The following is a 22,767-nucleotide window of genomic DNA, read 5'->3' as shown; positions in this document are numbered from 1 at the left end:
CGGCCCACTGGGGAACACCCTGTGCCCGCTACGGCCAGTCCGGCCCTGTCCCTGCCTCCCTAGCATTTTCGTGTTGCTTACATACTCATGTGCTTCAACTCCCACCACTATCTTGCTGTACCTCATGTTCTCGCTACCCCCCCACCTGATCTTCCATTGCCCCCATGTCCACTGTCTTTTTTTGGGAGGGTGAGAAGGACCAAGGAGCAAACTGCTGCAGCCCATCCCCCTTAAAACGGCTCTTTCATGCTATTTTTTTTAAAATTTACCCATCGATCTCAGATCAGTAAAATAAAAAATGAACCCCACTTCATTTTATAGGTGCACATGCATAGTGATTCATACACGTGCACACGTCATCGTGCATGTGCCACCTACAAAATGAAGTGGCTGATGCAGCTGCCTCATCAAACTTTTTTTTTTGCTTCCTTATTTTCACTCTGCTGCGCAGCATCTTGCCAATGAGGTACCACAAACAAAGCCAGAAGGCATTGGCAGAATCTATAGGCCCGAACTTCCTTTGACGATGTTTGTTAGAACTTATGTTCATTAAGAAATTGTCATGCAGGTTAGCGCTTAACTTCAAAAAAAGTAATACAATTGCAAAGGGACAAAGTTCTTCTTAAGATCTCGCCACTGGCAATGAACAATGCAAGGGTATACAAAGGCTACAACTGCCTAGTTTTGGTGCCATCTCATGCCTCTTTCTTCAATCACCATACACTTTCTGAAGCTTTAGCTCACTCTTGCAGATTCTGCTTCATCCATACTTTCTTCCTGTTACTGTTTGCTATGTTTCTTTCCCCCATTTCTTTCTCTCTCCTGCTTTAGGTGGAAAACTTATGAGGAAAAATGTGTCTTGGTCCCGGTAAAATGCGTGATGGTGCACATCACACTCAACCACCAAGACAAATTAAGCATTGAATTGTGCAGGCACTTATCACTCGGTTATAACTCATGATCATTGCCCGCACAAACCCATATGCAAAGGGTGATCCCATGTATGAAAGAGGAATGCTTAAAGAAAGTTACTGCACCTGCAGAGTAACATTGTCCTTTACAGAGGAAAGCACAAACAAGAAGATTCTGCTGGGCAATATTTTGAGTTATAGAAGGATACACTTAATAATGGAGATATTTTTCACTGAGGGGTTATAAATAACATCAACTATACAATGAGAGAAAAAGCTAAGTTCTCTTTAATCTCCCTCAGAACCCAGAGGTCAATATCATTCCCATTATTCACTTTTTACCTGTTTGTAATTTTATCTTATTTCTGAGCCTTCCTTTCAGCCTTAGGGTGGTCTCTTGCCAAATATTTTACCTTCACCCTTTTGTTTTGCTAACTATGTTTTTGCTGGACTTAGAACATTCTTACCACTGCTAGCCAGTGCTAATGTGTTTGTGCTCACTTGCCAAAACATGGTAAATTGGCTTAGACCTGGTTGCCATATTTAATTTACTTATAAGCCCTAGTAAAGTTGCATACGATATATCCAGAGCCTGTAAATTAAAACCTACTAATGGGCCTGCAAGACATATTGTGCAAACCACTTAAGAAGCACCTTAAAACATGTCCCAGGTGTGCCATTGCAGCCTGAATGCAATTTTAAACTGGCTATTTATTTGGCAAAATAAACCCGTTGCTAAGCCATAAACTCCCATTTTATTATATTTATATGTCGCCCCAAGATAAGCCCTATATAGCCCATAGCAAAGATAACAAGATGATGGACGGAGTGCTGAAACTTTTCAACCACTCTCCCCCAGTCTAAATATCTGGGCTTATTACCTCATTCTTTTTTCACTATGCAACCCAGTTTGGACACATAGGGCAGGGTACAGTGTAACTAAAAGGTTGGACATTTACTTTTAAGTTTGGCATGTCCTCCTAGTGAAAAACTCAATGTGATTTCCACTACTGTGAGGGCTACCTCTCCCATATGATAGCATTTGGTTGACTTATTCCATGTAATAAGCACACATTTTGATTGGGAGCTTGTAATGGCTTCATGTTTAGTGTCTGACCAAATGTAATCTAAAATTCTCTTTAATGGTAAAATCACGTTTATAAGTTACAATTTTGAAATTGCCACTTTTAGATATTTTATATTTTCCTGTCCCAATTACTTGGCTCCTGCAGCCTGTTCCGGGAATCACATGACTGGGTGTAGTTGGCCGTTGGACATTTGAGGTAGGCCTTGCAGTAGTGAAAAAGGAATTAAAGAGTTGTGAGGATTTGGGTGTATTATGTGGTATGGCTGTGCAGTCTTACTGTGGAATACACTCGCAAAGACTGTCCTGGGTCCATTCTGGCCCGTATGAATAACCTTAAACTCAATCCTGGATAGCTATGACTTCAAGTAGAAAGGCTTGCACAAAGGAACCTAGTGTAAAGCATTTAACAGTACCTAACCATGAAATTAGAAAGCCAAACCACACAAATGTAAAGCAACGCCAGTTTATAAAAATAGATTATAATATATGAATTTTTATAGTTCTCAATGAGCAAAATACACAGCAAAGTTCTGGAGGTACAGATTTTTGAAGGATTTATCACTGTTTATTTTAACCACAAACAAACATTGGTCTATTTAAAGTTTGATGTAGTGGTCCTGATGGTGAGGATATAGGATGAAAAGATGCTGAAAAATGGTATGGTTGCTGTGAAGTCAACGCATTGCCTTTGTGGTGATTCCTCTGCCCACGAGTAGTGCAGTGCAACTTTGGCCACAGGGTTCAGGGTCCCTCAAGGTCCTCTTCCAGACCATAAAAGGCCTGCAGGGGCCGGGTACCGATCTCCGTGCACAGCGGTCCCTATGAAAACCTTCATTGGAGGCTAGCATCCTTCTTGGGCGGCCAATCTGGACTCTGATCACACTCACTGATCCAGCTGACCTAGGGGCAAGTTTTGGCTGTGCTGTTTGGCTTTCTAATTTTATTAAAGCTGACCCTGTGTCAAGCCTGCCTACCTGAACAAAGGGCAGCCCCTCAGGAGTATTATTGCCATTTTCACCTTTGAATCTCACCTTTTGGGCTAACACTCTAGGTGTCATCCTGCAAGGGGGGAGTGCCACATCTTCCCGCAGCAGGGTACTGCTGTTTATAAGCCTAGGAGTTGTTCACAGTACACCGCAGATGGGCAGAAAGCTTTCTGTGGGCCAGAGCCCCTGTGAGGCAACTGGACCCTCTAAGTCACAGAGTGGCAGCTTTCTAAAAGTTGCTTTACTTTAATAGTGACATTATATTCGACCAGGAAATCAGGTCAGGTTTAATGCCACAATCCCATTCAGAAGTTATCCAGGCTCAACTGCAAGACGGTAACCCTGTTTTAGCCAATGGGGCTACTAACTTTTCCCCGGTAAAACAACAACTTTAGGGGTTTCTCTGCTAAGAAACTTATAAGCTTACATGTCATACTTAATATTATACAGCTCCCTGCCTCAGGGCTCTTTAGGCCTTCCTTAGAGAAAACCTACATACATTGTTAAGATAAGTGATGATTTTGCCATTAGTTGTAATGGCATAGTCGAACTGACCTTTCAATCTGTAGTGGCAAGCTGGGAGCCATTTTACATAATTTGTCAAACACAGGGTGGCACAATCAGTGCTGTAGCCCTGGGAGGACACTCTGCCTTACATGCCCTCAATATACCATATACTAGGGACTTATAAGTGAGTCTGTTTTTACAAACCTTTGTAAAGGGTTAGAACACTGGCACTGAGATCTGGTTAGAAGGCCTCAGGGCACTCTCAGCATCAAAAAACCATCAGCAGGTAGTCCAAATTGGGGGGAAAGTATGGGAGGGGGTGCTGCAAAAAACCTTACAAGAGGTTTTCACTACCAGCACATGTAGAGCTTGAATGTACATGTCCAGCTTTTTAAATACACTGCACCTTACCCTCTGGGCTGTCCAGGGCCCACACGAGGGGTGATTTGTATGCATTGATAAGGAAGGTTTGGGCCTGACAAAAGTTTATTTTTCCAGGCAGTCACAAGGCAGCTTAAAACTGCACAGACAGACTGAAAAGCCAGCCTGAGACATGTTTGAAGGACTACTTATGTAGATCGCACAATAAGTAGTGCAGATCGACTAATATCATTTAATTTACTGGGCCTGGATACATGTAATACCAATTTACTAGGGACATATGAGTAAATTAAATATGCCAATTGAGAACAAGCCAATGTTACAATGTTTTAAGTAGTGTGCACATGCACTTTAGCACTGGTTAGCAGTGGTAAATTGAGATAAGTTCTAAGGCCAGCAAAAACAGAAGGGGTGAATGCAAAATGTTTTGTGGAAGACCACTCTAAGGCTTGCAGGTCTACCAACCTCTCTCTTGCTTGTTACAAAATGTAGGAATATAGGCATTAATGACATTTATTAGCAAAACATTAGACATCCTGAGTAGTTATATTTATGTTGCATGCAATATTTATAATGCTATTGGAGAATATGTAAATGTTGACACCTGCTGAATTGTACAAATGTGCTACATCGAAATAAACACAATGGTGGTTAAGAACATATTTAAATAGCATATTTCAGGAGTTTTGCACAAACGATTAACTAATATATCAAGTTCTACACCCCTTCAGAATCATACATGTACACACCCCCATACAGTTCTTGACTCCCCATATGAGACAACAGGACAGCATGAAGGCTACTATTAAGGGTGGATGAATGGGAAATCGGATATCCAGCTCAACCAGCCATGAGGAGTGAACACAATTTTCTTGCAGACACATTGATAATTTACCTCCAAATCCTCCTGAAGAAGGTCAGTCTGACTTTCTGCATTCCCTCTGTACATTTTCGAGCTGGTATCAAAAATTTTCCACTGCTGCTTTAACCCAGTCCTGCGCTGTATCCACATGGGCAACGGCACAAACAATCAACTCCCAGAGGCAAATGCAATCAGATATGCATAGGTGCAAAGGCACATACTTTCCCTCCCCTAACTAACACTCATAGACACTCATAGACACTACTCCTCTTAATGCGTTATCATCCAAGTATTTAGAATTACTTTGATGTAATACCATAAAATGTTTAAAACACATAGGTAATTTAAAAACAATAATATTTCAATTGTGTTACAGATATAATCATTACAAACATTAGAGCACACAAAATATTTCTTCATTATATAGCCTGTGCCAATTCCAAAGGAAGACACCTGTTCCTAAAAGTTCAAACATTGAATCTCATAATACAAGGCAGCTTCAAAGTGTAGTGGCTGATGTGCTGATGATAACTAGTTAGAGGATAGTGGTCAAGATAGCAGAGTGAGCCTTCTGGTTTTGAATTGTATCTCCTGTTTCATCAGAGCATTGTGCACTATACAGAAAAAAAAACTAATGCCTTCTCCCTAATTTCTTTCTGCCAGGTTCAGACAAGGAAAGATATGTGTTCAAAAAGGCATCCAGAAAGCTGTTTAAAACAGGAGTGTTTGCAGAGAGCTTGACCCCCGAGGAGTGGCTGAGCGATGAACTCATCGATGAATTTAGTGATGATTCTGATGATCAAGAATCCGAGGAGCAGTTTTCTGGCGAGTTCCAGCTTTCTGAATCAGCACAAGTTGGTCAAGATATCAATGTAGCCATAGCAATCAAGAACCCAACCTCTGAAAACAAGACTGTCAATGTGAAGATCTGCGCCTATGCGATAACATACACCCGTACTCCTGGGGCGACGATCATCAAGCACTCAGTCATTCTCCAACTCTCACCTAATGAAGGTATGGTCAGAGACTATCCAGTCGCAGAACACACATGTCTCTTGTTGACTCAATCTATCAAAGTTACACTCCAGTAGAGCAAAGATGAAAAGACCACTAGAGCAAGATGTGTTCATATAAAGAATGTGGCAGATAAAAACCTCAAATAATTTCAACTGCCTAGAGATGATCAACGGTAACATTGATTGGTCTTTATAAAGGCAACGTTTGTGGGGATCTAATAGTAAGATAGTTAAAAGGACTGGAAAAAGGTCTGGTGAATTAGGCCTTTTTTCATTTTAAGCACTGACCTTTAGGTGTCACTGAGCACCCCAGATATGTTACGACTTTATAGAGCGACAACAATTTACGCATGGATCTATTTTTGGCAGGTTGCCAAGTTACACTCTATTATGACACCCTCTCTAGTGGAGGTCGGATGAACGAGAGGAAAAAGTGGGCTGTTCTATATTTGCATTCTCTCTCTTATAATACACAACACAACTAGGCAAATGAGACATAGGATGGGCAACATTAGGATATTTTCCTTATTCTGGAAGACCTTTTAGACCTTGACAGATTATGTATTTAATATACAACCACAATATATCAACACTCCTCTTATTCTTTGTGAATTAATTCTGAAAATTCGAAGGTATGGCCTCACACATCGCCTGAGCATCATACTTCATCATCGGCCATCCTTGCTCCCCAGAACAGGGCCAGCTCACCTGTGGGTTCACATGAAGCACATATGGATGAGGGTTAGGTGGGAATATGAGCTAAACATCCCAGGAACCTTTCATCAGGAACTACCTTTATTCTGTTCTGTTTATTCTGTTATGAGGCAAACAAGTTGATTAAAGGCTGAAGCATGTCTAGGAGTCATAATTACTCCTGCATCTAGTAGGTTGACATGTTTCAACCAATGGTCCCATACAGGTTCTGTGGCTTTCATCATGACAAAGGACCCCTATTCCTTATATTACTTTGCAAGCATTATACACATACAGCAGGCATACACATACAATACTCATTTGTATATATCTTCCTTCCTGCTAAGTAGAGGAATGCTTCATCAACGTGTGTTTAGGAGGTCCCTAAGCTAAACTAGGGGAAAACCTCATAGAGGAGTACATTCGGGGTGGCCTTGTAGTTAAACATTAGTCAAAGATTACACCCTGCTTTTCACCAACTTCGACATCTGCCTCCGATCAAAGGTAAACCGTAATCTATTATTCTTCATCTAAGCTCAATGTAGCAATTGTATTCAGAGAAACACGTGCACTTCATTGTGATTAAGCACTGAGCGATTGTAATGAGCCTTAAAGATGCATGACTTACTGCCCTCTTAATCATTTTTCGAAATTCCCTATATGCAGTCAACATTAGAGAAAGCAATTTCCAAATGTCTCCCATGACTAACTATGCATGTGCTTTTACTTAGATGTGTGTTTCACTTTAGAGATTGTTAGACTTGGGCCTTAGGGCAGGTTCACCCCTAATCTTTTTGCCTTTATTTGTGACCCTGTGTAGTGATTTTTGGGTCTTGGCGCACTTTTTCCCTGTGTCCCAGAGTGAAAGTGCGTGCGTGTAGTATGGCTGGCCTGCCCTCCCATAGGAATGCATGGGGAATGTGTGTGCCCTGGTAGTTCCTGATGTGTGGGGAGTGCAGGCTCGAGTTTAGTATGTATGAACTCGTGAGAGCGAATGCTGCGCAATGGTATGTGCGGCTTGTGTGTGTCTAGAAGGGAAGTGCTACTTCTGGACATTGATGTATGTGTGCAGTGAGGATAGTGGAGCGTGATTGGCTGGAGCTGGCTGGCATGCCAGGCTCCAGGAAGTCTGGATGGGTCTGCCCGGTGGTGAGTGTGAGATCAGCCTGAGTGATGTGTGGGAGGAGTAGATCTGTGTCCTGGATGGGCTGGGTTTTCCCCACACAATGCTGGCTCCGCCCCCCTGTGGTTTGTCTAATGACCCTAGCCTCCCCAGTGAATGAAAGGGGTGGTTGGGCCATCAAGGGTACTCCCAAGCCAGCTGCAACTGGTTTCCCCCCACCCTGCACCTCCTAACAAAGGATTTCTCTGTATAAATATGGGGCTGTGTCCCCACAGAAATTGTTCTACTTGTGGATCCTTGCCAGAGGGGGCTGCTGCTGCTGCTGGGGCCAAGAGGACCGCCACTTGGCTTGTCTCCCTGCCTGGAGACCCAGTGTGCTGGCTCTGGCCCTGCCTTGCCCCCCTGTCTGCCTCCAGACCTTGCTGGAGCTTTGCTGTGCTGGGGGAGCGCTCTCCCTTGTCCCCAGCGCTGGGAGCGCTTCGTTTTACTCCTAGCGCTGAAGAGCGCTTTATTTTCCCCCTAAGCGCTGGGTGCGCTTTATTTTGATTATAGCGCTTTGGCGCGCTTTGTCAGGCATAGCGAGTGCCTACCTCGCTTTATATTTTGATTTGGAAGCCGGTGCCCACCCGGCATTGCCCCGTTTTTGGATATTGTAAATACCTCGAGGGAGCCCACTCCTCGGGTACTGGGAGCCCGCCTGCCTACCTGGAACGGGCCGCCGCGCTGCCCGCGACGACCCGGAAGTGTCCTGGCCGACCGGCCAATCGCAGCGCGGCCCCTGAGAGGCCGACCGGAAGTCCCGCCTCCGCAGCCAGGCAGCGAGGAGAGAGGCGCCGCCAGCGAGGCTCCGAGGAAGAGGAGCCCCGCGCTGCAGAGGAGGAGTGCCGGCAGTGTTCCTGCCCCCGCAGCACCAGCGAGATACCGGTGAGTGCGGGGACAGGGTCCTTTGTTCGTCGAGCGGCCCCGATTGGCAGCGGGCCGCTCCAACGCTGCTGCATTTCTTTGAGGAGCCCCGAGGCTCCTGGGGGCATTTCTTCGAGCCCAAGGCTCTGTGGGGCATTCTGATTGATCCCGAGTCCCCCGTGAGGGACTCCAACGCCCCCATTTGTGTTGGCGAGCCTGCAAGGCTCCTGGGCCCCCTTTGTTCATGTAGAGCCCAGCGAGGCTCCTTGCCCCCATCGTGATTTAGAGCCCTGAGAGAGGCTCTGGGGCATTATTGATTATTTTAAGAGCGCTGGAGCTCTAATGTGCACATTTGCTTTGCGAGCCACAGAGGCTCTAGGGGGACACAGGCAGTGAGTTGGTTGTAGCCCCGAGGCTCCCACGCTGTGTCTCCCCACCTGTGTTCTTGAGCCCACGCGGCTCCAACGTTTGCCCAGTGCATATTTACAACTGTCCAGCACTTAGTGGACAGTTGCTACGTTTAGGCTTTTGTGTCTGTGCTGCCTGCGCAGACCCCCTGACACTGAGACTCAGGGCATTCCGCCCCTTTCGAGGCCAGTTGGCCTGAGGGACATTTTGAGTGTTGTGCTACATGCACCCTGCGCATTGTGATTTCTTTGCTATATGATTCTTGCGCAAAAGTTCTAACCTGCACCTCTGAATGTGTCTTAATGTTACATGTGCAATTCTTGTTTATTATTACCTTTGCTAAAAGTGACCTGCTTAGGTAATTCTTTATGTGTTTATCCCCTTTGCTAAAAGTGACCTGCTTAGAGGATTGGTTGTGTCATTACCTTTGCTAAAAGTGACCTGCTTAGGTAATGCCTTGTTCTTTTATTTCCCTTTGCTAAAAGTAACCTGCTTAGAGGAATGTTGATGTTTGATTGCCTTTGCTAAATGTTACTTGCCTAGGTGATTATTTTAGGTTTCCTTCCCCCTGCGTGATTTCCCTACAGAGACTAGGGTGGCGTAGGAGGTGATAGGTTTTCCTTCCATAGGTCCTGATGATAAGGTCCTAGCTCCCTGCGTGATTTCCCTACAGAGACTAGGGTGGCGTAGTAGGTGATAGGTTTTCCTTCCATAGGTCCTAGCTCCCTGCGTGATTTCCCTACAGAGACTAGGGTGGCGTAGGAGGTATTTTCTCTTTACCAGTAGTTACTGGTTGTATGCTACATTTACTATTTCTGTGTTACAGTCATTGTATGTTTATGTGCTAAAGTGTTATACCTACAAGTATTATTTCTAACAAGTGCATACCCCTGACAGTGGTCCAGGTGGCCCTGTCCTGTACATAATCCCTTGTAAATCTTGCCCGTGCCTGTTGGCACATTGTAAAGTGTGTGTGTTATCTAATGTGTTTTTATTATTATAATACAAAGGCTATTTTTGATATAACCTTGTGTGGAGTTTCCTTTGTGGTGGGCCTTTGGTTGTTGTCGCTGGGGTGCGCGCGCAAACGCTTTACACATCGCCTCTGAGATTAGCCTTGCTGCTCGCGCCACGTTACCTAGAGGGTGAGCGGGGGTTATCTTGGTGTGTGACTCCCTAGCCCTGACCTTAGAAATGATGATCCCTGACTGACCTCGACGCGAGTCTTGGCCGGCCAGGGTCCCGTTTCTAACATTGGTGGCTAGCGGTGCGGATTGGACTTGCGTTTGCGTTGTACCACAGTGGCGACAGGCCACACTTCAAAACTCTGCAATTTTAGATAACCACATTTTTGGGATTATTGTTTTTTAGGGAAGTTCAGTTTTGCTTCTCCTGAAAGGTGTCATTTGTATTTTGTCCAGTACCTTGTTCCCCGCCCTGCTCCCAGAGTTTGGTACCTGTGTCGCTAGTGGTCAGGTTGAGATAATCAGGGGTGGTAGAAACTGCCTTACCAGTCCGAGGGGAGGGTTGTGTGTGAATGAGTGTGTGTTACGCTGGACAGTGGAGTGCAAGTTCTGAGATAGGAATCTTGCTGAATTTTGTTGATTGTATACTCCTGTTTAGCTCAGACCCCCAGGTTCCCTGTGTGATCTCGTCTCTAGAACGTCTGCCAAAATGGAGCCTGTTTTTGATCTCAGTGATCTAGTTTGGTACAGTATGCAGGAGTTGGAAAGGTTCTGTAGAGAGAGAGACATAGGGGTGGATGAGTCAGATACTGAGAACCAACTTAGGAACCACCTGATCCAATGGTATAAGGATCAAAGGGATCTTGAGCGCAGCGAGGAAAAGGACCAGGCCACATGCCATGAGGGTGGTGAGTCTGTGGGGAGCCCTGAAGATTCTGATGAAGAATGTGAGTTGGATGATGACAGTGGTTGGGCCCCAGCAGATAGTGAGGACCCCATAGATAGGGAGTCCCTTGCTAGGCCCAGTGTCAGTACCAGCGCCCCATCCCTTGTCCTGTCCCCAGAAGAGTGGGAAGATAGGGAGAAAGAAAGGGAGCATCAGTTAGCGATGGAACAGCTCATGTTAGAGCATGCCCAGGCTATGGCGCAGCTAGAGATCGAAAGACTCTTAGCGCAGGAGAGGATAGAGGTGGAGAGAAGGGCCATCATCCGTGAGAGAGCAGCCCTAGAGGATAGACTCTTCCCTGCGCACAGTTGTAATTGTCTGGATTCCCCAGGGAGGGTGGAGTCCAGTGGTGGCAGCTTTTTAAATGTCAGTGTAGACAGTCCCACTCCCAGTTCCCCGAGTATGGTTCCTGTTTCCCCAGAGGAGGAGAATAGGTTGAGGTTTAGGAACCTTAAGAAACCATCTCACCAGAAGTGGGGGTATTTTGTGGATGACTGTTCGGATGCAATGTGGGGTTGGCTGACGGCTAACTCGGACAATGAGGTGGACGGTGTGGTGAATATGTTCCTCAAAGAGCAGTTGCTCAGTGTTGTTTGTCCAGAGTTGCGCCAGCACCTGCTGAAGTTGAAGTGTTTTTGTCCTTGGGACCTTGCAGAGGAAGCAGAACGCTGGGACAGTGCGAGAGGTTCTTTTGAGTCACTAGTGAGTGATTCCAACAATAGTGGGTCAGGTGTCTTCCAGCCCAGTGTGGTGGAGGAGGGTGAGAGTAGCCCAGCTAGGTCCTTGGTTAGTGAGAAGGGTGTAGGGGCTGACTGCCTGTCTCAGTGGAGCGGGAGTGAGTGTGTGACCGAGAGTCCCCAGACGCCCGAAGCCCTGTCACAGAGCCTGGATGGTTTCTTTAGGGAACACCAGGAAAGGAACCTAGACTTGCCTGTTAGTTCACTTGAGGGAGATCTCCTAGTGTGTAGAGAACCTGGAGCATCTGTAAGCGGAGCTTCTATGGTCCTAGAAGCTGGCAGTACCGCTCCAGGAGGGAGAGTACAGAAGTCCAGTGAAAGGAGTGATTTGGGGATGTTGTGTGAATCCCCAGAAGTCCTGGAGTGCCAGGCATTGGTTCCACCGAAGGTTTTAGACCAGAGGTTGGATGGCCAGGTTCAGGATCAGCCTGACCTGAAGGGTGGGACTACTGTAATCAGTGTCCTAACCAGTTCTTTCTCCAGAGGTACCGCCCCGGTTGGGAGGGAGCAGGACTCTGGAAGGGGGTGCAGAGGGTGGGAGAGCCCACCTCTGACCCCGGTACCACCTGAGGGGTTAAACCCTAGGTTGGGAGAATGTTGTTTAGAGGGAACCCCTCGCAGGAGGAGGAGGAACCCTAGGAGAAGAGGTAAGGGGAGGAGAGCCTTCCCTGAGACTCCTGGTCCGCCTGAGGTTGTAGACCCTAGGCTGGAGAACCAGTGGCAGTCTAGCCCTGTCTTGCAGACAGGAAGGGTGGAGAATGGCTATTATGTGCCAGGGGTTACTACCCCCCACTTTATGAGTAGGCAGGATCCAGTGGTACCTGGGTGGCCTAGGGCCTGGTCCTGGCCGAGGGCAGCTGGAGAGTATCAGTGGGGTACCCCAGTTAGTCCCTACAGTAGTTTTAGAAGGAACCCTAGGGGTTCACCGTGGCGTAAAACAGGAGGGTGTCCCTGCAGTTGTGGGCCCGCGTCCTTGTTTTATCGCCCCAAGCAGGGAAGCCCATCACGGTGGTGATCGGTCTGCCCTGCGTTTTGGCTGGAAGGGGGTCGTGTTAGACTTGGGCCTTAGGGCAGGTTCACCCCTAATCTTTTTGCCTTTATTTGTGACCCTGTGTAGTGATTTTTGGGTCTTGGCGCACTTTTTCCCTGTGTCCCAGAGTGAAAGTGCGTGCGTGTAGTATGGCTGGCCTGCCCTCCCATAGGAATGCATGGGGAATGTGTGTGCCCTGGTAGTTCCTGATGTGTGGGGAGTGCAGGCTCGAGTTTAGTATGTATGAACTCGTGAGAGCGAATGCTGCGCAATGGTATGTGCGGCTTGTGTGTGTCTAGAAGGGAAGTGCTACTTCTGGACATTGATGTATGTGTGCAGTGAGGATAGTGGAGCGTGATTGGCTGGAGCTGGCTGGCATGCCAGGCTCCAGGAAGTCTGGATGGGTCTGCCCGGTGGTGAGTGTGAGATCAGCCTGAGTGATGTGTGGGAGGAGTAGATCTGTGTCCTGGATGGGCTGGGTTTTCCCCACACAATGCTGGCTCCGCCCCCCTGTGGTTTGTCTAATGACCCTAGCCTCCCCAGTGAATGAAAGGGGTGGTTGGGCCATCAAGGGTACTCCCAAGCCAGCTGCAACTGGTTTCCCCCCACCCTGCACCTCCTAACAAAGGATTTCTCTGTATAAATATGGGGCTGTGTCCCCACAGAAATTGTTCTACTTGTGGATCCTTGCCAGAGGGGGCTGCTGCTGCTGCTGGGGCCAAGAGGACCGCCACTTGGCTTGTCTCCCTGCCTGGAGACCCAGTGTGCTGGCTCTGGCCCTGCCTTGCCCCCCTGTCTGCCTCCAGACCTTGCTGGAGCTTTGCTGTGCTGGGGGAGCGCTCTCCCTTGTCCCCAGCGCTGGGAGCGCTTCGTTTTACTCCTAGCGCTGAAGAGCGCTTTATTTTCCCCCTAAGCGCTGGGTGCGCTTTATTTTGATTATAGCGCTTTGGCGCGCTTTGTCAGGCATAGCGAGTGCCTACCTCGCTTTATATTTTGATTTGGAAGCCGGTGCCCACCCGGCATTGCCCCGTTTTTGGATATTGTAAATACCTCGAGGGAGCCCACTCCTCGGGTACTGGGAGCCCGCCTGCCTACCTGGAACGGGCCGCCGCGCTGCCCGCGACGACCCGGAAGTGTCCTGGCCGACCGGCCAATCGCAGCGCGGCCCCTGAGAGGCCGACCGGAAGTCCCGCCTCCGCAGCCAGGCAGCGAGGAGAGAGGCGCCGCCAGCGAGGCTCCGAGGAAGAGGAGCCCCGCGCTGCAGAGGAGGAGTGCCGGCAGTGTTCCTGCCCCCGCAGCACCAGCGAGATACCGGTGAGTGCGGGGACAGGGTCCTTTGTTCGTCGAGCGGCCCCGATTGGCAGCGGGCCGCTCCAACGCTGCTGCATTTCTTTGAGGAGCCCCGAGGCTCCTGGGGGCATTTCTTCGAGCCCAAGGCTCTGTGGGGCATTCTGATTGATCCCGAGTCCCCCGTGAGGGACTCCAACGCCCCCATTTGTGTTGGCGAGCCTGCAAGGCTCCTGGGCCCCCTTTGTTCATGTAGAGCCCAGCGAGGCTCCTTGCCCCCATCGTGATTTAGAGCCCTGAGAGAGGCTCTGGGGCATTATTGATTATTTTAAGAGCGCTGGAGCTCTAATGTGCACATTTGCTTTGCGAGCCACAGAGGCTCTAGGGGGACACAGGCAGTGAGTTGGTTGTAGCCCCGAGGCTCCCACGCTGTGTCTCCCCACCTGTGTTCTTGAGCCCACGCGGCTCCAACGTTTGCCCAGTGCATATTTACAACTGTCCAGCACTTAGTGGACAGTTGCTACGTTTAGGCTTTTGTGTCTGTGCTGCCTGCGCAGACCCCCTGACACTGAGACTCAGGGCATTCCGCCCCTTTCGAGGCCAGTTGGCCTGAGGGACATTTTGAGTGTTGTGCTACATGCACCCTGCGCATTGTGATTTCTTTGCTATATGATTCTTGCGCAAAAGTTCTAACCTGCACCTCTGAATGTGTCTTAATGTTACATGTGCAATTCTTGTTTATTATTACCTTTGCTAAAAGTGACCTGCTTAGGTAATTCTTTATGTGTTTATCCCCTTTGCTAAAAGTGACCTGCTTAGAGGATTGGTTGTGTCATTACCTTTGCTAAAAGTGACCTGCTTAGGTAATGCCTTGTTCTTTTATTTCCCTTTGCTAAAAGTAACCTGCTTAGAGGAATGTTGATGTTTGATTGCCTTTGCTAAATGTTACTTGCCTAGGTGATTATTTTAGGTTTCCTTCCCCCTGCGTGATTTCCCTACAGAGACTAGGGTGGCGTAGGAGGTGATAGGTTTTCCTTCCATAGGTCCTGATGATAAGGTCCTAGCTCCCTGCGTGATTTCCCTACAGAGACTAGGGTGGCGTAGTAGGTGATAGGTTTTCCTTCCATAGGTCCTAGCTCCCTGCGTGATTTCCCTACAGAGACTAGGGTGGCGTAGGAGGTATTTTCTCTTTACCAGTAGTTACTGGTTGTATGCTACATTTACTATTTCTGTGTTACAGTCATTGTATGTTTATGTGCTAAAGTGTTATACCTACAAGTATTATTTCTAACAAGTGCATACCCCTGACAGTGGTCCAGGTGGCCCTGTCCTGTACATAATCCCTTGTAAATCTTGCCCGTGCCTGTTGGCACATTGTAAAGTGTGTGTGTTATCTAATGTGTTTTTATTATTATAATACAAAGGCTATTTTTGATATAACCTTGTGTGGAGTTTCCTTTGTGGTGGGCCTTTGATTGTTGTCGCTGGGGTGCGCGCGCAAACGCTTTACACATCGCCTCTGAGATTAGCCTTGCTGCTCGCGCCACGTTACCTAGAGGGTGAGCGGGGGTTATCTTGGTGTGTGACTCCCTAGCCCTGACCTTAGAAATGATGATCCCTGACTGACCTCGACGCGAGTCTTGGCCGGCCAGGGTCCCGTTTCTAACAGAGATATTCAGAATGTCTGTAAAATTGGCTCCCGAAATCACAGCTCTGTACTGCATGGTCTGAACATCAGGAGCACAGTCTAGAAACTTTCAAGTGTATCCACCCCTTTTATGTAGCACCACCAAAAATACCACCTTAAGGTAATGTTAGGTTCTTACTACTGCTCCCAGTGTTATTACCATGTGACCCTACAAGCTCCTATTCTATTTTTCATCAAAATTCATTATGAGACAGAAGGAAAATAGACATGGAGGCTAGTAGTTAGAGAAATCTATTTGAGGTTCCTTTAGTGAAGAATACACTGTGGATTTATGGACTAATCATGCTATGGATTTATGATTATATAGTACCACATTCCCGAAGGTGCAAACACATTATCTGTTATTAGAGGTGGGTGGAACTCGCAGAGTTTCACTCTGTGGATTTCCACAGAGTTCCATGAAAACTCTGCGTGATTCCATGGAGTTCTGCAAGTGGACAGAATTGCCATGTCACACTGATTTTTAGCACAGGAGCTTCCTCCACATTGAAAAATCAGCAAGAACAGCCCCACGTGGTGTGCCAGAGGGCCCTGCTACTTTGCTGCTGCTTGAGTAGATTTTCTACTCGAGGTGCACTTTTCTCATCACGAACGGTCATGACTGCCCGTGACCCTCCACGGCCACTTGCATTAAGAAAATCTCACTGAGTGCCGTACTAGCGCCCGAGAATCATGCCAGGGGATGTCAATTCTCGCTCACACTTGCCAACTTACAGTTGGAGACCCACACAAAAGAAAAAACTTTGCAATGTGGCGGTTGGCAGAATTTTGCCACAGCTCAGTGTTACAAGCGTAACAGAGAGTGGGCAAAACTCTGTGAACCCCGCTGGCAGAGCGGAATTTATCACCCACTCCTATCCATTATGAGAATATTTTAGCCTACAAATTACTTTTGCCTCATTGTTTGTAAAATTAGCATATAAAAGTCACTAGGTGAGGACTCTTAACAGTCTTGGATTGATTGGCTACATTGTTTAATTTGTGTCAGTGGTTGCATGAGTGGGCACCGTGTTCATTTTTGTGGGCAGAGACTAATTATTCATCATCAGAGTTTGACCTTGAGTAAGAGAGAGAAACAAAGAAAACGGAGGAGGAAGAAGAAAAGAAAGATAGCAAATCAGTGGCAAAGTTATAAAGAAGGGGTAAATAGAGGCTGAACGGTCCGGCCATTGTGAAATAAAGAGTAAAGAAGGGTAGGATTGTGGACGAAGGAGGCATTAGGTGGAATTAAAACCTGGCAGACTTAGTGTGTGGTTTAGGTTTGGCAGATGGGATACTCTGTCACAAACGTGACATCTGTCTGCCTCATCACAGGTGCAGTACATCCTAATGCACTAGTAATAAGGTGGATTGTATTAGGTATCATGTTTGTGATGGAGTACCAATCAGACCCGTAGTATGCAACTATTCAATGGGGCCAGTGGCAGGAACCTAAGAAAAATATTGGGCCCACTGCACTTATTATTTTCCAAATTAATGATTGGATTTAGGTCTCCTTTTTGGAATAATAATGTGTGTTTTTATGTATATTATTCTACCAATTGTTTTTGTCGTTTATTAGTTGTGCAAGAAATACCCCTAGCCAGGTTATGGTGGGAGATTGGCTACAGATTTGCATATGTGATTTAGTAGAATTCCTGTCGAAAAACCTTATTAGAACTACTCCACAGAGACACACAAAACTTACCCTGCTATGCCCATTGATCACACTTCAAAGCATTATTTCCTGTGAAGAGTAGGCAGGGAGCACATTTTTAGCCTCACTCACAAAGTTGCGCAATGTCATAATTTTCACCTGTGGTGAAAGTGCACAAATATTTTCCACTTTGAAAGGCTTGACCTAAGTCAAAGATAATTCGCATCTGCTGCAAGGTTGGATTTTCTGCTCCAAGATGTCTCTTAGTTTGGACAACTTGTGTAGGAAGTCCTGTTTCATCATTGCTCACCTGTGATTGCGTGAGAGGGAAGATTGCATTTGCACATGCAAACCTGGAGCAAACTTGAATCTCTGCTATGTCCACTGGGATGGACCTTTATTTCAAACTGAGGATAAAATCTTACTTTAAGCAATATAGAAATGACTGTGAAGCACAATTTTCCCCACAGGAGCAAATGAGAAAGGTAATTTTGCAAACCATAAAGGTTTATTAAGAAATTTGTAAAGTTACAATCTCCATTTAAATCAGTTAAAGATAAATCGGTAGTCACCTGAATACAGCACATATGAATGTAATCCAGGCAATTTAAATAAGCACATGCCAGCACATGTTATTAAAGACAGCAAATGCAGCATGAACTAAAATTCAGATCCCATTAGGGAAACTCACTAACGCTAAGCTAATATTGTTATGTTATGTTAATAGGAATTCTTATAGCGCTCATTCACCAGCAGGTTTCTTGGCACTGGAGGAGTTACTTTCCAAAAGGAGTTACCGGTAAGGATGGTCCAGGTCTAGCTGTAAGTTTGGGTAAAGAGCCAGGTCTTCAACATCCTCCTAAAGTGAAAGAGGTGTGACTCGAATCTCAATAGGGGCGGAAGAGCGTTCCAGAATTTGGTTCCTAATATTGAGAAGTCAGAGCCTCCTGTTCTTTTCCGTCTAAAATCTGGGACCTCTAAGTAGTTCATGTGCATTGATCTTAAAGTATGGTGGGGGATGTACTTATGGATTTTTGATGAGATGTACTCAGGGCCAGTCCCGTGCAAGGCTTTAAAAAGAATACAGCCTGCTTTAAACTTGGAGCATTGCGCCACTGGAAGCCAGCGCAACTCTTTTAGCAGAGGCTTGATGTGACATCGTCTACCTTGTTATTATTATTTATTATTATTTCTGGTATTTGTAGAGCGCGACACTCATCCCATGGGATATCACGGCGCTATAAAAAAGAAGACTACTGAAACTGTGCTGGGGGGTTAGTTTTTTTGAAAGAGGTGAGTTTTTAATTTTTGGCGGAATTGGAGGTAGTTGGTGGTGTGTCTGAGGTCCACAGGTAACTCATTCCATCTTTTAGCCACCAAGTATGAGAAGGCGCGTCCACCAGTCCTTGTTTTATAAATGCGCTTCGATTTTGCCAGAGCAGAGTTGTTGGATCTTAGATTCCTGTTGGGGATATAGAATTCGATTTTCCCTTGAAGGATGGTGGGGCCCGTTTTGTGAAGGGCTCTGTGCGCGTGGCAAAGTAGTTTAAAGGTAGCCCTCTGACGCATTGGTAGCCAGTGAAGCTTCTTTAGGCATGCAGAGGCCGAATCTCGCTTGCCTTTGTTACAGACCAATTTAGCCGCCTGGTTTTGTAGGATCTGTAGGCGGGAGAACAGTTGCTCGTTCATCCCTTCGAACAGGGCATTGCCGTAATCTAGGCGGCTAACCAGGAGGGCCTGGGTGATTGTGCGTCGACAGTCCAAAGGTATCCAGGAGAAAATTTTGCCAAGAGTTTGAGAATTGCAAAACCTTTGCCCCAGAGTATGCGTATGTGGTCTTTCATGGACAGGGCGTCATCCATCATTATGCCAAGGTTTCTGGCGTACTGTTTCGGGACGGGGGCTAATCCCAGAGACGGTGGCCACCACGTGTCGTTCCATGAGAGTTTGGCTCCTCCGAACAGTAGTATCTCCGATTTTCCGGCATTTAGTTTTAGGCAGTGGTTGCGCATCCATTCTGCCATTTCGGAGAGACAACTGTGTAGTTTTTTCTTAGTTGTTTCCGACCCTTCATCCATTGTCACCATCAGCTGAGTGTCATCGGGATAGGAACATATGCCGATGCCCCACTTTCTTCCAATGTCGGCCAGAGATGAAACGTAGACATTAAAGAGAGTGGGGCTTAGTGAGGCCCCTTGTGGGACCCCACAGCCGATGGGACAGGGTTTTGAGTGAAATTGGCCCATGCGCACAGCTTGGGTGCGATTGCTAAGGAATGATTTAATCCATCTTAACGCTGTAGATTGCACTCCTTTGCTCAAGAGGATGTTTATTAGGCAGTCGTGTGATACCGTGTCAAACGCCGCTGACAGGTCTAGCAGTATCAGAGCCACAGATCCCCCTTGGTCTGTGATGCATCTGACACTGTCCGACACTGCCAGCAACGTTGCCTCGGTGCTATTGTTGGCTCTAAAGCCGGTCTGGGTGGGGTCCAGAAGTGAATTGTCTTCCAGGTATTTGGATAGTTGTATGTTAACCATTTTCTCCAAAGCCTTGGAGAGGTAAGGTAGCTGGGAAATTGGCCTGTAATTCTCCGGGTTGAGGATGTCGGATCCGGCTTTCTTCAGGAGGGGGGTTACAGATGCGTGCTTCCAAGTATCTGGAAAAGACGCAGTGGTGAGGGACTGGTTAAAAAGTTTGGTGATGAAAGGGCAGAGTGTCGGAGCAATTTCAGAAAACACGAAATGAGGACATGGGTCTGCAGGAGAGCCTGACTTGATTGTCTTTAGAACCGATAATACCTCATTTTCGGAGAGTGGTTGAAAATTGGTTAGATGTGGGAGATTGCCTGTGTCTGGATGGACATCATCTTTGTCTGATACTGGCGAATTTTTGTCGGGGTTGTCGGGCAAGAAGGGGGAATGTGAGGGGGTAAAGGTAGAGTAAATTTTATTAATCTTCTCGACAAAGAAGGTACTAATACGTTCGCAGGCCTCAGTTGAGGGGGTGAGGGTTTGTGAGGTGCTGGATGGATTACTAAGCTCCTTTACAATTTTGAACAGTTCTTTTGCGGAGTTGTGATTTTCATGGCATTCCTTTTTGAGGCTTTTAAGGAGAGGGGTGTACCATTTTTCCCTGGTAGTTGGTTTTTTTTAGTTCCCGCAGGGGTGCTAGTTTGTCTAACGTTTGGCGGATTCTAGTTTCTAGCAAAGTGAGGTTATTACAGACGGAGGAATCATCCTGCAATGTGACATCTATCTCAAGAAAGTGATTTTGAAAATTGGAGTCATTGATTAGTCTCCAGGCTCTGTTGGTGGTGAGGGGGGTGGATCTAGACTTCGCGGATTTACCGAGAAGTTTGAAAGAGAAGGATAGCATGGAATGATCAGACCAGGACAGGGGGAGGATTTCCTTCATGGTGGTCGACTTGTTGATATATAATTCAGGCTGCCTGATTTTGTATTAGCTGCAGACGATGTATCTGATTGCGCTGATGACCTAGGTATATAGAGTTAGCATAACCAAGGTGCGTGGCTTGAGCGCCGATGGTGGAGGCCGCCTAGACGCTGGGCTCGGAGATCGAGCCTTCATTTATCCTGTTGAATCGAATCTGGCGACCCCCCTCCCCGCTTTGGCACTCAGGGGAAGGGGCTCCCCCACGGCGGAGCTACAAGGCGGTACTCGACTATCCCCACAAGCCTAGAACTGACCGCCGGCGCGGCGCCCGGGGGGTTCCGGGGGCCGAAACTAAGATGGCGGCCATGGGGGAGAAATAACACCCGGACGGCCTGCAGCTGCGGGACACCTGACGCTGCCTGAAGTGTTTCGTTTTTGAGACCGGGAGAAGGAGCAGGTGCGGAGAGGCGCAGATTGAGCAGAACACGGCACCCGTAAAACTGGAGAACGGGACTGACGACCTCGTCGCGGCAGGCCCATGAGGGACGTGGAGCGAGACAGCCCGGTGAGCAGTGCGGCTGGACCCCTCGCATCCGGACCACTACTGAGCGGAGGTCGGTGTCTCTCTCCGTGCGGAGCACGGATATCATCAGAGAAGGATTCCTTCCTTAGTGCCAGCTTCATTTGACGTGCTGAGGAGTGGAGCGAAGGCGCTTGACGAGAGCTGGAACACATTGGACCCCCCTCCTCCTCACCCCGGGTTCCATTCTGGCACTGCGACTGGCGGATAGGGGCTCCGGCTGGGGCCCGGAAACGGCTGACGAAGGGACGGAGCTGCGGATAGCCGCAGGAGGCCTTAAGGGACCCCCCCCGAAAATATCACCGAACTGCCAGGCCTTGCTGGGGGACCGCGCCCGGGGGGCAAAGTAACGCACGGGAGCGGCTGCCGTCTACGCCCCCGGTGAGCCATGTGGTGAGGATTTTGCTGCCAAGTGCAGGTACGGCGCCTGGAGCTCGGGGACAGGACCGTGAGCAGCATTCCTGCTGGGACTTTCTGCAGAGGTCGCGGCGCTGCACAGTGAAGGCCACGCACCGGAGCGGAGCTTAGTGGCGGCGGCATCTGCATGGCGGGCCACGGTGGGCGAGCCCACAAGCAGGGACACAGAGGGACCACACGAGGTACGGAGGCATGAACATGCAGTGGGGCCTCAGAGAGAGGCCACTGACATCACCTGGGCACATGGAGTGAGGTCCCACGCGACGCCTCGTGGACCCCAATTGGTGCAGCATAGTGGCGACGGACACACCGGAGGCCCCGACACGCTCGCTTCAGTGGAGAGGCACACTGGGAGGGCACACACAATAAGGCTACGGTGGATCTCTGCTGGTGGGCACTGAGATCTGACTTTCCTTGCATGGGCCGCCCAGACAGAGGCCCATTGCCGCCATCCCTCCGAGCACGCTGCAATTAACCCCCTCCTGGATCCCCTAGGAGCGAGAATGCCTCGCGACACGGCGGGGTGGGTCTCTGTCGGCAATTGCGGCGAGGGACCGCTAATTGTTGGGCTGCCTCAGGGGGGCGCACACAACCTGACCCATGGAGGAACCAGCCAGGGTTGGGGGCTGCACCCAAGGCTGGCCGACTGGTGCCCCGTTGTGCGGAGCTGGCCTGTCCATTGCACTGCGCTACCCTAGGTCATTGCTCGGGCCGGCTGGGCTGCTGGGGCGTGGTTTTGCCCTGTATTGCTGGAACTGCGGCCAGAGGGCGTGGGATTTTGACTGCCACCTCCTGAAGACGCTTTGCACCACTGCTTCTGGGGACGAGTGTGAGCAGACAGTGCTTGGAACGGTAGCTGATCTACGGACCCAAGTGAGCTGATCGCGCGGAGTGCCCGGGACCTGGGCGACATTTCCTTATTCACTGCAGGGGTGGTGGACGGCACGGCGCGGGCATGGGTAAACCTAAAGGAAACAAAAGTGGTGCGCCGCCCACCTCAGACACCGAGACGTCGGACAAAGGGGGTCATACTGACCCCGGCCACTCAGGAGACCCCTAACTGCATCAGCAACTCGACAAAATCCTAACTGCGATAGCTGATACCCGCACGGCGTTTCAGCAGGACATCGCGCAGGTGGCTATGGGACTGGGACTTCTGAGGGCCGATCATGGCAAACTATCGGACAG

The 22,767-nt window shown here is 48.2% G+C and overlaps 1 protein-coding gene across 1 annotated transcript in view; it reads left to right on the top strand.

The window, feature by feature from the left end:
• The window catches only part of LOC144769042 (protein-glutamine gamma-glutamyltransferase E-like), a 104,117-nt gene that overhangs the window by 41,186 nt on the left and 40,164 nt on the right, over positions 1 to 22,767 (top strand). Inside the window, exon 3 of the mRNA XM_078653037.1 lies at positions 5,398 to 5,748. Coding sequence (XP_078509163.1) covers positions 5,398 to 5,748 — 351 coding nt within the window. The remainder of the gene's footprint in view (positions 1 to 5,397; positions 5,749 to 22,767) is intronic.

The sequence above is a fragment of the Lissotriton helveticus genome, chromosome 7 (genome assembly GCF_964261635.1).
Source record: "Lissotriton helveticus chromosome 7, aLisHel1.1, whole genome shotgun sequence".
Lineage (NCBI taxonomy): Eukaryota > Metazoa > Chordata > Amphibia > Caudata > Salamandridae > Lissotriton > Lissotriton helveticus.
This window is presented reverse-complemented; position numbering and strand designations above follow the sequence as displayed.